Source organism: Verticillium alfalfae, genomic scaffold (genome assembly GCF_000150825.1).
Source record: "Verticillium alfalfae VaMs.102 supercont1.12 genomic scaffold, whole genome shotgun sequence".
Taxonomy (NCBI): Eukaryota; Fungi; Ascomycota; class Sordariomycetes; order Glomerellales; family Plectosphaerellaceae; genus Verticillium; species Verticillium alfalfae.
The window spans coordinates 418393-430922 of NW_003315027.1; the positions used below are offsets into that span (position 1 = coordinate 418393).

The window sequence follows — 12530 nt, forward strand, 5'->3', positions numbered from 1 at the left end:
GCGTAGAACGTCCCCGCCTACCGGACGGAATCGACCATTCCAGCTTGGACGACGAAAACTTGAACGCAGGTGCCAACACATGAATGTTTTCCTTCAAGCCATACTCATCCCCGCTCATGGGCCAAAAGAAGTCTGGCCGAGTGAACAGGTCAGGACGCACTTTCTTGAATGACCCAAATGTCTTTTGCACTAAAATGGCCATGTCATCGAAATGACGGGGACTAAAGGAGGGATCCCGCGCCCTTAGCTCCTGCTGTTGTTGTACAGAATAGAGCCCGAGACGAGTAAGCCAGATGTTATACTGGGTCAGGCTGATGTCAATGTCAAAGGTCCTGTCTTCAAGTGTTCTGGCATGCAGTGCTTGCATTGCAGCAACAGCACCAACGAGCCCAGTCTGATAATCAGAGTTCGCTGTCGTGAAGTTAGAAACATGAAAAGACCTTTTACAAGGAGTTTGCAGCTTACGTAGGAGCGGGACAACCGGTTCATCCAGCCCGAGGAACTTTCCTTGCACATGTGCGAGGCCTACCAGGCAGTCACTGATCTGCTGCCACCCTGACCGCCCGGCCAGGGGGCCGTCAAATCCGTAGCAATTCTCCCGCATATAGATCAAGCTCGGGTTCAGCGCCCTCAGCACCTCGGTGCTGAAACCGATTTTCGCTAGTGCCGTTGGCCGAAATCCATCGACAAGTAAGTCTGCATCCTTGACCAGTTCCCTGAGCTTGGCTCTGCCGTCATCCGTCTTCAGATTCAGGTTTGTGTCCCTCTTGCCGGTTTGCAAATCGACCATGGTAGCTGCGTACTCCGGCAACGTGTCGCAGGACACACGTAGAACCTCGGCGCCGAGAACAGCCAGAATTTTCGAGACCGCTGGCGCAGCTATGACTCGGGACAAGTCCAAGACTTTGATCCCGGCAAGCGGTTTGAGGTCTTCGTTGCCTTCGTGACGAGGCCACGCCTTGCGAGGTGCGGGGATCGGTGTTACTGACCAGAGCGGCTTTTCGGCCATGGCTCTGCCTTGCTCGCTGGCATGGAACTCTTCTGGAGTGAGGCAGACAACGCCAGCTTGTCGATACTGGTCGTTCGCCACCTGCTCAATCTCTCGAGAATCCCATTGCGCGACCTTTTCGGAGTAAATCCTGAATGCCTCATCCGCTGTGACGTCGGATTCCTCGATACCGAGCATGGTCATCGTTGGTTTGGCATTCATGGATCCGTGGAGATGATACCATCTACCATCCTTAGTCTTGTAGACATTTGTCGCATACCGATGGATTTGCGCTGAGCTGTCGTGGATGTCCATGGCAGCCAACTCCTTTCCAAGCTGTTCATGTTGCATGAAGGACTTGCCGCCAACCATTGGTAGGAGGACTGAGCCCAGGAATAGTGTTGCGAGGTCGGTGTTGACTTCGACACCCTGGTAGTCGATGTGATAGCGCTCTGATGCGATGACATTGGCGGCTGTTGCAGCTAGTGCCGTCAGCGCGGAAGATGACTCGGTGAACTTGACAGGCGTCAAGACAAATGGTCTCGGATCCGCACTCGTGAAATTCACTTTCTTGGCTGCCTCTCTGAAGGATGCGGATAGACCCAAACGAACGTCATTGAGGAGCACCTCATGCAGAATCCGAGCTGCCTCTTCAGTAACGGAGCAATCGTTCATATTGGGAATTTAAGATGACTGAGACCAAGGTTGACGAATAATTACAGAAAACATTCAAGAAGGGGTCGGGTCTGCGCGTGCTCGCAGCTAATCTATAGACGGTGATCTTTGGGGCAAGCGGAGTTTTACGTGCCCGGCTTGCCGGCCGGAGTTCTGCGCAACACTCCGAAGATCAACACATGAGAGCGCGAAACTCCGACAGTGTGGTGGCTTCGCCACCATCATGGCTTGAGACCTTCCCCAATTCTCCCAACACTGATGACGCGAAACTCCGGCTCTCACCTGTTGTATCAATAGCCTCGGCGATCCCAAATGCCGGTGCACCCGGCAGTCAATGTCATGAGGGGTATTCCAGAGATGGCTGGCTATAAGGGCGGGCAATGTATCTGTTTCATTCTTTGAGCCCCTGCCACAGGTTTATTTGAACTCGGATTATACGTGGTCATCATGACAACAAATCCAAAATGGCGAGAAGGCGACTTTGGGGTGAGACCGGGTTCGCATCGCGAACTGTTCGGGATACCATGGTACCAGCATACATTCCCCAGACTTCTCATTCGGTATTTGCTACTCATTCAACCATACGGGACCCGCCATCTGAGATGTACAACCAGGCTAAACTTGGTGACGTCGATTTCATCACAGGCGACTACCTTGCTGGTAATAACACCTAACTCGACGCATATTGAGATCATGGATTGAGAGCGTTCTAGAGGTCAATATCGCAAATAATGCCGAAGCCTATGCTCAGGGCAAACACCCAGGCTACGAGGAAACTGCCTGGGAAGGCATCCGACAAGCGATTGATGTGATTGCAGAGAAGAAGATCAAGGTGGCCATCAATGGCGGCGCCCTGAACCCTCAAGGGCTTGCCAGGAAAGTAGCTGAGCTGGTAAGATGACTTTCTGCGGCATCGCTGAACTACAGATGACTAAGAATGCATTACAGATCAACAGTAAAGGCTACGGCATGCGTGTAGCCTACGTCGCTGGAGATGACATCCTACCTCAGCTTGGGCGTGATACAATGCCGCAGGGGCCTGGCGACTCTCTCCCTCACCTCGATGCGGCGAATCCGCATGTCAATCTTCTCCCTGAAGCAATGCAATTCTCGAAGAATGATCGAGAGCCCCGTAAGATTGTGTCAGCAAATGCTTATCTCGGTGCGCATGCTATATACGAAGCTCTCCAAAATGGAGCCGACATCATCATATGCGGCCGGGTCTCGGACGCAAGTCCAGTCATTGCGTGCGCGTGGTATTGGTGGTCTTGGACCAACACCGACTATGACCAACTTGCCGGGGCTCTGATCGCCGGCCACATGATCGAGTGCTCGGCATACGTGACCGGTGGGAACTTTGCTGGCTTCGAAGCGTACAACCTCGCTGCCTTCATAGAGCCCGGGTTTCCCATCGCCGAGGTTGCACACGATGGCAGTTGCGTGATCACGAAGCATGCTGGCACCGGTGGCATGGTCAATGTCGACACGTGCAGGAGTCAACTTCTTTATGAGCTCCAGGGAAATGTGTATCTCAACAGCGACGTGAAGGCCTACCTTGACCAGGTAGTCATGGAGCAAGTTGGAGCTGATAGGTACTGACCGCAACAGCTCATCCTGTAAACCTGGTCTGACATTATCTAGGGTTCATGTTTCGGGCATCCGAGGTGCCCCTCCTCCCGACACTACAAAATTGGCGATTTTCTACAAAGGAGGATACGAAATGCAGTTCCTGGTAAATGCCACCGGCTATGCTGTTGACGAGAAGTTCAAGTTGTTCGAAAAGCAAATCAGGAGCAGGATAGGCAACGAGGGACAGGCAGGGTTTGATGCACTTCACTTCCAACGGTAGGCTAGATTCGTCTGGAACTTCGTGCCGAAATAGATGCTCATGATCAGCGCAGCATCGGAACGCCAGCATCCGACCCTCGAGATCAAAACAGCAGCACGGTTTACTTCCGAATTTTCGCGCAAGCGACAGGTCTTCGAACGCTGGCGCAGGTCGGTCAAGCTTTCAAGGACATATCGCTGAGGCACTTCTCTGGTAGGTTTTCCCGCTTGCGTGTAGAATCAACGACAAGGGTGATATCTGACGACATCATCGTCTAGGCTTCCACAGTTCTCTGGATTTCCGCACCGCAGTGCCGCGCCCGTACGTGGCGTACTGGCCGTCCCTGTGGCGCCAGGCCGATCTCGAAGAGCGGGTGTGTTTTATGAAGGTCAACGGTGATGTCGAGGCCGAGCTCAATGTGGCAAGACCTCCCAAGTACGAGCTGCTCGAGGATCGTGACTCCTATGATACGCCCTCGCCTTCGATCTCGGCCTTGCGAGGAGATCTGCGCAAGGTTCGCCTTGGAGACGTGGCACTCGGCCGGTCGGGTGACAAAGGATCCAACCTGAACTTTGGCCTCTTTGTACATCGGCACGATGAATGGGAGTGGTTGCGCACCTATATGTCCATCGACAGGGTGAAGACGCTTCTTGGCGATGAGCTCAGAGCCGACTTTGCCGTGGAGAGGGTCGAGTTTCCTGGCATCTTCGCCGTGCACTTTGTGGTGTACGGCATTCTTGGCAGGGGTGTGAGCAGCTCCCATCGGTTGGATGGCTTCGGCAAGGGGTTCATCGATTATTTCAGGGACAAGGTTGTGGAGGTTCCCGCAAGTTTGCTGAGCAACAAGAGTAGGATATAAGGCTGAATGATTTAGATGTGGATTATTATTGTTTTTTTCGAGAAGATCCAGGGGCGAGGTGGATCCATTGTCTGGACACTGGTCTCATAATCTCGCTCGAATCCTTCGGGCGGTTATGCGGCACCCGGAGATCTAACTACCCAATCTGGTCTTCTCCGGGGCCTTATTAGTGCCATCGTGACGGGTCCCCTTGCATTAGGTTGATGGAGGCGGATATTTGATGAGGAAACCCCAGATCGCTGAGGCGGATGAATGAATTTCTCGGTGTTTGTTCCTTTACCAACACACAGCGTCGTCGATTTCCATTCATATTCAGTCGCTCGTTATTGCTATTGTTTGCCCTCACCATGGTTCGTATCACCAACCTTGTGCTCGGCGTCATCGCCGTGGCTTCGGCCTCAACCTCAGCGCAGTATTTTTCTCGCTACGACCTGGAGAAGCAAAATAAGGATGCCACATGCGACGTCAGTTTTTCCAGCCAAATTGAACGCTGACAACGACGTGAATTACTGATGCATATGCAGAATAACTGCTACTTCAGGAGCATGTCGGGCTCCTGCGCCGATGACCCTGCTTGCGTATGCAACCAGAACGCCAAGCGCAATGCACTCTGGTGCTGCTTGGCCAAGAATTGCGACTCAAATGTGCTGCCTGGTGCGTCTCGGCTTCGCGTGAGCTTCTTGTGGATGGAAGAACCATTCTGACGAGAGATTTGCAGAGGCCATCTGGCGCCACGGAATGAACTGCGACGCCTTTGGGATCCCCATTCCAGAGGAGTTTGATGTGCAGGGCGTCTGTGGAATCCCATGGACCTCGACGACATCAACCAAGGCCGCCGCCACGCCCACCGCTGAGCCGAGCTCGGCCAAGGCCGGTGAGTCGTCCGCCGCTGCCATCACCGGCAATGGTTCCTCGGCGACGGCTGCGGTGACTACCACCACCGGTGCCTCCTCGTCGGCTGACGAGAGTGCTGCCCTCACCACCGCCGCGCCCCTGACAACAAGCCCGACGTCTTCTGGAGCGGGCGCTTCGGTTGCGAGCGACGCCGCGACGACAGCTGCTTCTCCTGCGGCTGGAGCTGGTCCTGTGCAGCCTGGCTTTGGCGTCTTGGCTGCTGCTCTAGGCATGATGCTCTGGTGATGGTGGGGCGTGTAGCTAGATACCTTGGAAAGTTATGATGCAAGACGAGTAAATCATTGTCGAATTCATGGTTCTGAAGCTTTATAAGCTGCATGAGAGCTGCACTTGGAGGCCTCGTGATGTGTTGTTGGGAAAGCCATGTCATCCCACCTATGTCAGTGACAGGAACGCAGACTGTGCCAACGAGCTGAATTCACACTCCTGCACCAGGGGCCAACGGGCCGGGCAGGTGTGAACTCATCGGGAACACTGTACGCCAGTATCGGATAACGCTGACAAGTCGGGCGCTGATTGGCACAGTTGTGAGTTAAGAGTTGCGGGGGTTGGCAACCCTGGCCACCACCTTGGGCCCAGCCTCGTGTCTGTCTCTCTCATGACTTTGTCCTTTCGATGACTTCCTTTGCACTGGCCATTTGGTAATGACTGCATTGTGAACCAGCCCATTGTGATCTTGGCTCACTATCGATACTCGTATGTCGCACGTATGCCGGGTTAGACGCGACTAGCAAAGTCCGGCATGGCGAGGGGCTCAGGGGTTTGGCTTATGAGGAAGTATGGCATCCAGTACCCAGGCTAAGGTGCCTTGGATATCGTGAGGGACGTGATTTCTGGCATCGCCTTTTCCCTCTCATATTTTCTTTTCTTGTTCAGTATTGCCTTTATAATGTATCTTTGGTGGTGCGGACAACCCGAGACTGAGTAACTTGGCGCAGACATCAAATGCGACTTTGCAAGTCCCACTGCCACCAGATAAACTTCTCCCGCAGCCTGTTCTGCCAACCAATTGTTTTCCCAGATATGTCTCGGGTTATGTAGATCCTGAATGACTGCCATCGATCGCTCCGACCCTGGGCAAGACCCTGCTATTTCTCGTCTGACATGCATTTAAGAATTCCGTGCCTCATGGCTGCGTTGCAACACTGCATCAGATGGGCAACCGACAATCTCGGCACTGCCCGCTTCCCAAGTCCATGGCATGACTACGCGTTCCCTGACTGGCGGTGCTGGTCAAACACAGAGACACCCAGCCAAGGAACCGGCCACTCAGCCGGGCATCAAGTCAAGTGCTTGACTCGACTCGAATTGGCGATCGTTTGCCCTCGCTGCTGGCTTCCCCGAGCGACCGACCACCGGCACCGGCTGAATAGGATGGCCCTCGGCCTGCTAGGAGGCCGCTCCTGTCACCCTAGGCAGTCTTGTAGGTCGGGGAATAATTCGATGTTCAAGGTAGAGCAACAGTGTACTCCATATGCCACTGACTCAATCCTGGGGAACGAGGTGCCATTAAGAACCGATATGCGGGGGAGACGTACCCCCTTGTCCACGCGAACCTCCGCATCTACGCCCCCCCGCGTCTCCATATCCCCGTCCCGACGGCTACAGACCTGGAGCCGTCCCACTTTGATCGTCACAACGTCCTGGGATCGCCATCGCTGGCTGCCCAAACCGTGGATAATATGCCATCTAGCTCTTGGCGCAACCATTATGGGGTCTCTCCACCGCTCGCACCGTCGTCCAACCAAGCCTTGAAATCGGGCCTTCAACCAAGATGCTGCCAAGCCTCAGCGTCGCTTTCCATGCGACACGTCCGCCCGGCTCGCGATATTGCCCATGGGGTGAAGGAAAGGGCAATTGATAGACATGGGGTCAGGCGTGGTCTGGGAATGCATATAAGGCGAGAGTGCCCGGGCTTCCTGCCTCTGATGATCGCCGTTTCCGAGGAGCTGTCTTCAACCTAAGGGCTCTCATCCCAATCCACTGTTCCATAGCTAAAATTCTCAACTGGTTATCTATCGTCAGAACGTCGCCTCATCTGCGCACCCCTCTGCCAGAATCGCCACCATGGTCGTCCACAGTAGCGGTCGCAAGGCCGAGACGGGTGCTGCCGACCCCATCATCACCCGCATCTCCGAGGAAGACAAGGTCGCCTGGTACAAGAAGCCAAACCTGCGATACCTCTACCTCATGCTTTTCCCAACGTGTATGGGTATCGAGCTGACGTCCGGCTTCGACTCTCAAATGATCAATGCTCTCCAGATGGTCAGCGCATGGAAAGACTGTACGTACACGGACCGACGGGTCGAGCTATGAACGGTCTTCGTGTCTAATCCGTCCGCCGACTAGACTTCGACTATCCCAGCGGGGCTCTGCAGGGCATAATCGCTGCTGCGTACTCCCTCGGCGCGATCCTCTCTCTGCCCTTCATCCCGTATGTTAACGATAGGTGGGGCCGCCGATGGTCCATCTTTGGTGGCAGCACCATCATGATCGTGGGTGCTCTGCTGCAGGGTTTCTCGACGCATGGTAGGCTATTCTCATCTCGTGTCCTGAGCAGCAGAAGCATTGCGCTGACTGCCAAAAGTTGGCATGTACATTGTCGCCCGCCTCATCCTCGGATTTGGTATCCCAACTTGTATCGTGTCCGGCTCGTCGCTCATTGGCGAGCTCAGCTATCCCAAGGAACGACCGGTTCTGACGTCGCTGTTCAACGTTGCTTACTTTTGTTGGCCAGGTAAGTCAAGTATGGATCAGTGATGGAAAAATTTCCCTAATCGTTACTAGATAATGGGCTGCTGGTATTACCCTTTGGCACAAACACCATCAGCAATGACTATGCCCTGGAGGGATCCCCTTCGTGGGCTGCAAATCTGCCCCGTCTCTCTTGCAGATCACCTTTTGTTTTGTGAGAGCCCCTCTGCAGTATTTTTCAAGACAAGATCACTGATATCGATTCGGCAGCTTCCTCCCCGAGAGTCCCGCTGGCTGATCGTCAATGACCGCATTGAAGAGGCCAGAGAGGTGTTCATCACGTACCACGCCGAGGGCGACCGCGACTCGGAGTTTGTCAAGGCAGAAATGGCACAGATCCAGACAACTATTCGTATCGAGATGGACGCTGCCAAGATGAGCTGGATGGATATCCTGGCCACTGCCGGCAACAGGCGTCGAGCTCTCGTGACCATGTTCCTCGGCCTGTAAGTCACCCATTCGAGCGCCGCACCTTTCTCATACCATCTGTGCTAACACAGCACCCCCAGCTTCACTCAATGGTCGGGCAACACGCTCATCTCCTACTATCTCGGCACCATCCTCGAGAAGATTGGCTGGACGAACACGCAAGACATGCAGAAAGTCAACCTCGGCATTGCAGGCTGGAGTCTCATCTGCGGCACCACTGTGGCCCTGCTCGTCCGTCGCTTCCGGCGTCGCGTCATGTACATGACCTGCGTCCTCTCTCTCCTCTGCGGTACGTGCAGTCCTCCTATTTATCCCACCCCATACCCATGAAGCAAACATCTGACGCAGCACAGTCTACATCGCCTGGACCGTCTCCATGGAGCGCGCGATGCACGCCAACGAGAACAACTACACCAACAACGCCGCCTCGACGGCGACCCTCTTCTGGATCTTCGCCTACTCGCCCGCCTACAACATTGGCTACAACGCCCTGACCTACACCTACCTCGTCGAGCTGTGGCCCTACGCGCTGCGCTTCGCGCGGGCATCGCCTTTCTTCCAGCTCTTTCGGCCGCCTGGCCGGCTTCTTCACGACCTTTGTCAACCCCATCGGCATGGACAATGCCGGCTGGAAGTATCTCATCTTCTACTGCTGCTGGCTCGCCTTTGAGGTGGGCTTTGTGTGGTTCATGTTCCCCGAGACGGCGGGCCGAACGCTCGAGGAGCTGGCTTTCTGTGAGTCGACCTGCCTTTGGCTGTGCTGGGGGGCGTGGTTTGCTAATTTCCGAGACCAGTGTTCGAGGACAAGCATTTTGCGGAGAACGCAAACATGGCTGTCGAGAAGGTTGTGCATGAGGATGTGCCTGGGGCGCAGAGGCCGCTGGAGGATGAGAAGGTGGTGGGCGCAGGGGAGGTGGAGGATGCGGGGAGGAGGGTTTGAGGTGGTTTACGATTTGCGATGGGTTGCTGTGGGATTGGACTGAACTTTGGACGGTCAGCTATATGAATTGCATGCTTTGTGTTTTCTGTCGAGTACATTGCCTGAAGGGCATGATTGAATCGTTCCGTGCTGTTGAATGTGCATGTCAGAAGGCTCGTAGCACTCCAAGTCAAGCGTACTCTATGGAGTCGGCAGGCGCCTCCAAATTCGTTCTGGCACCTCGCAAATATCGAAAAGATTCTATGCTTATTCCTTATGAATTGCATTCTCGCGTGAAATTTCGTCCCTGCGTCATGGTACACTGCCTCACCCAGCTTTGCCGTCATCATGTTGTCATATATTGAATGAAGGCTGTAGTTATTGCGCGTACTTGAACATCCAAGTATTGTCAAGTTTGGGACCACAAACCAGATATTCGCCATATACTTGTGACATGTTTGCGGAAAACTGTAGGGAATTATGGACAGTGAGATGTCACGTCATGCGATAGTGAGAAATAGGTCGCCTGGACAAGTTACGCCATTGTGCACAAACGGAACACCTTGCGCAGGTAGGATATATGCTCAGATGAATTTAGGTCTGGCTTTCACGGCAGTGCTGAACGGCGATGCTGCTCCGAAGCCACTGCCCAAGACCCCCGCGGAAAGCGATTATGGCCTGCTTGGCCTGCAGTATGAATAGTACCCGCGACGGAGTAGCATGGACCACATAGATGGAGAAGAAATAATTGTTTGATTGTAACGTGTTCCGCTCTACAAAGCAGCAATCGCATTCTCCAGCGGCGCCCTCACAGTCTCCCAGCCCAACCAGTCTGACCGCGTTGTCGGCAGCAGCCCCATCGCGTTGACTTTCCACACGCCGACGGCGAGCGCCAGCACCTGCATGGCGAGATAGGCCATCTTGACCTGGAACATCTGGCCCTTGTTCGTGTCGGACTCGAAGCGCTCAAAGGCCGAGTTAACGGCGAAGAGGCCGGTGATGGGCGTCTTGAAGGCCATGAGGACCATCATGATGCTGAAGATCTGGAGGGAGTTGCCGGACATGTACATCATGATGGCGGTCATGGGCAGGTTCTTGGCGGGGGCGAGGGCGACCTCCCAGGCCTTTTTGACCTTGAGCGTGTCCATCTCGGCGGGGGTCGGCTGCTTGCGCGGTGTGTGCTTGACATCTTTCTGCTTCTGTGGGAGCTGTCAGAGGGGCCACTGAATGAGGCGAAAGACGGAATGAGGAGGTGAGGTACGAACCTTGGAGCCGGAGGACTGGGATGAAGGGTAGCCGTTCGGGTCGGAAATGCCGTTGACCTTCTGCTTGGAGGCAGGGGGCGAGTGCAGCTGAGAGACCCAGCGAGGGGTGTCGCCTTTGACGAGAGACATGGCGTCGGATTGTTGGTTTGACTGGGGATAGCTGGTGCTCGAAGCAGGAAAGACGCTGGCTGACAAGGCTGAGCTGAATTAATGAGGGTGGAAACAAGCTTGCGATGCACAGGCTCGAGGCAACGGGCAACGTCGAAGCTGGCCTTGCGCGCATCCGCATCAGTCAGCGCGCCCCACCTCCACCTCCCACTGAGCTCGGAACTGAACAGAGGGCGGGTGCCAGTGCTTTCGCTTAGCTTATCGAACACGACGATAAGACGTCGAACCCCACCGGCAGCACCGGGAACGCTGGAGCTTGACACGAGGTCCAGGCTCAGGCTCAGGGGACTCGACATTGGACGGGGGAAGGGCCATGGATTGGAATTCTCCCCTATTCCTGTCCGACAGTGCTGCGTCTGCTCGCGACAGCTCCAACAACATCCGACCATATCCCTTTGCGACCGGGGCTTCTCACGATTCATAGACGTCGGAACAAGCTCGACGACAATCCTCAGCTCACCTCAATCCCTACGAGCCATCGCGAATCCATTGGACAGTACCCACCCTCCTCTAGAGCCAACAGACAGATAGACAGACACAGAGCACATCCGACCCCCCTTGGCTTGTGCAGTGCTGCAGACTTTCGACTTTTTGGGCGACCCATGTGACATATTACCTATCGACCCCCGCCATAGCCATAAAAAACAAGAAACCCAAACGAACAAATACCTACCTTGGCCTGGCTGCCGCCTCCCGCCGGCCGCAGCACCTACGAACCCTCCAATTAGGGAGACTGGTCGAAAGCTCTACCCTCAGGTGCCCTGGTCCCCCTCCCAGCTCGACGTGAGGGGTTGCCTTGTCTTGGGTTGGTGTGCCGCTCTATCGCCCACCCCAAGCCTTGATCGTCTGCGTGTGCGTCTGCGCGCGCGCAACTCACCTGTCTCTCGGAACCGAGGCAGACGTACCAGATACCCAGACAGGCTTCTGGGCTTAGCTGAAAGTCTTGGGCTGTGTCCACCACCCCCCTCCCCCCCTTCCCCTTCGACGTGTGTGTCGACCACCCACCATGTCGAGCTCACAGGCCGGAGGTGACTCCAAGCTGTTCGCGAGGGTAAGTGCTTCGTCCCTCCTTCTCCCCTGCATATAGCCAGCATCCTTCCTGCCCCGTCACTGCTGTGCCCCCCTTTGATCGCCATCGGCGGTCGCCATGTCGTAGACATCACAGGCCTCGGTGGGCATCGGGCTGTCACCTCGTCTTGTTGTCCAGCATACCAACCCACCACCGACCGACCGATCGACTGAATTTTGCGCATCACGATACCCCTTGGTTCTGGTTCTCGCTTCTTCCTCTCCCTCCTCCAAGATACCCCCATGCTGTCGACGTCGCATCCCGCCTCCATCATGTTTATGGCGTACATGCCGCCGCCGGCGTTGCCCAGGCTAACAACTGCAAAGGGCAAAGTCGCCGAGTTGCGACTCGAGCTAAATAGCGGAGGAAAGAAGGACAAGAACAATGCGGGCAAGAAGATCGCCCTCAAGAAGATTGTGGCCAACATGACCATGAGCAACAACGACATGGTGGCGCTGTTTCCCCGATATTATTGGATGCATGCACATTCAGAGCCTCGAGATCAAGAAGATGTGCTTTCTTGTTTCTAGTCAACTATGCGAGGATGAGGCCAGAGATTGCGCTGCAGGCGATACCCGTGCTGGAGAGGGAAAGCATCATGTCCCTTCCTTCTTTTGTCAGTTGATGACAGAAGATGACATGCGCAGGATATGGACGAACC

At 54.9% G+C, this 12530-nt stretch overlaps 6 protein-coding genes across 6 annotated transcripts; 4 read left to right on the plus strand and 2 right to left on the minus strand.

The window, feature by feature from the left end:
• Window positions 1–338: 338 nt before the first annotated feature.
• On the minus strand, window positions 339–1663 carry VDBG_08357 (formyl-coenzyme A transferase; the record flags this gene model as incomplete). Its single annotated transcript, XM_003001266.1, has 2 exons — window positions 339–394; window positions 466–1663. 2 exons carry the CDS (start codon window positions 1661–1663, stop codon window positions 339–341), a joined length of 1254 nt encoding a protein of 417 aa, XP_003001312.1.
• Window positions 1664–2127: 464 nt separating this feature from the next.
• On the plus strand, window positions 2128–4350 carry VDBG_08358 (conserved hypothetical protein; the record flags this gene model as incomplete). The annotated part of the gene is made up of 6 exons (XM_003001267.1): window positions 2128–2159; window positions 2354–2555; window positions 2612–3255; window positions 3305–3508; window positions 3604–3704; window positions 3770–4350. 6 exons carry the CDS (start codon window positions 2128–2130, stop codon window positions 4348–4350), a joined length of 1764 nt encoding a protein of 587 aa, XP_003001313.1.
• A 347-nt stretch (window positions 4351–4697) lies between these two features.
• On the plus strand, window positions 4698–5490 carry VDBG_08359 (predicted protein; the record flags this gene model as incomplete). Its single annotated transcript, XM_003001268.1, has 3 exons — window positions 4698–4814; window positions 4875–5004; window positions 5069–5490. The coding sequence occupies 3 exons, from the start codon at window positions 4698–4700 to the stop codon at window positions 5488–5490; spliced, it is 669 nt and encodes a 222-aa protein (XP_003001314.1).
• Window positions 5491–7332: 1842 nt separating this feature from the next.
• On the plus strand, window positions 7333–9388 carry VDBG_08360 (hexose transporter protein; the record flags this gene model as incomplete). The annotated part of the gene is made up of 7 exons (XM_003001269.1): window positions 7333–7549; window positions 7615–7794; window positions 7853–8002; window positions 8192–8465; window positions 8529–8737; window positions 8802–9047; window positions 9243–9388. The coding sequence occupies 7 exons, from the start codon at window positions 7333–7335 to the stop codon at window positions 9386–9388; spliced, it is 1422 nt and encodes a 473-aa protein (XP_003001315.1).
• A 714-nt stretch (window positions 9389–10102) lies between these two features.
• On the minus strand, window positions 10103–10850 carry VDBG_08361 (transmembrane protein; the record flags this gene model as incomplete). The annotated part of the gene is made up of 2 exons (XM_003001270.1): window positions 10103–10566; window positions 10633–10850. 2 exons carry the CDS (start codon window positions 10759–10761, stop codon window positions 10141–10143), a joined length of 555 nt encoding a protein of 184 aa, XP_003001316.1.
• A 1297-nt stretch (window positions 10851–12147) lies between these two features.
• Window positions 12148–12399, plus strand: VDBG_08362 (conserved hypothetical protein; the record flags this gene model as incomplete). Its single annotated transcript, XM_003001271.1, has 1 exon — window positions 12148–12399. One exon carries the CDS (start codon window positions 12148–12150, stop codon window positions 12397–12399), a length of 252 nt encoding a protein of 83 aa, XP_003001317.1.
• Between the last annotated feature and the right edge of the window lie 131 nt (window positions 12400–12530).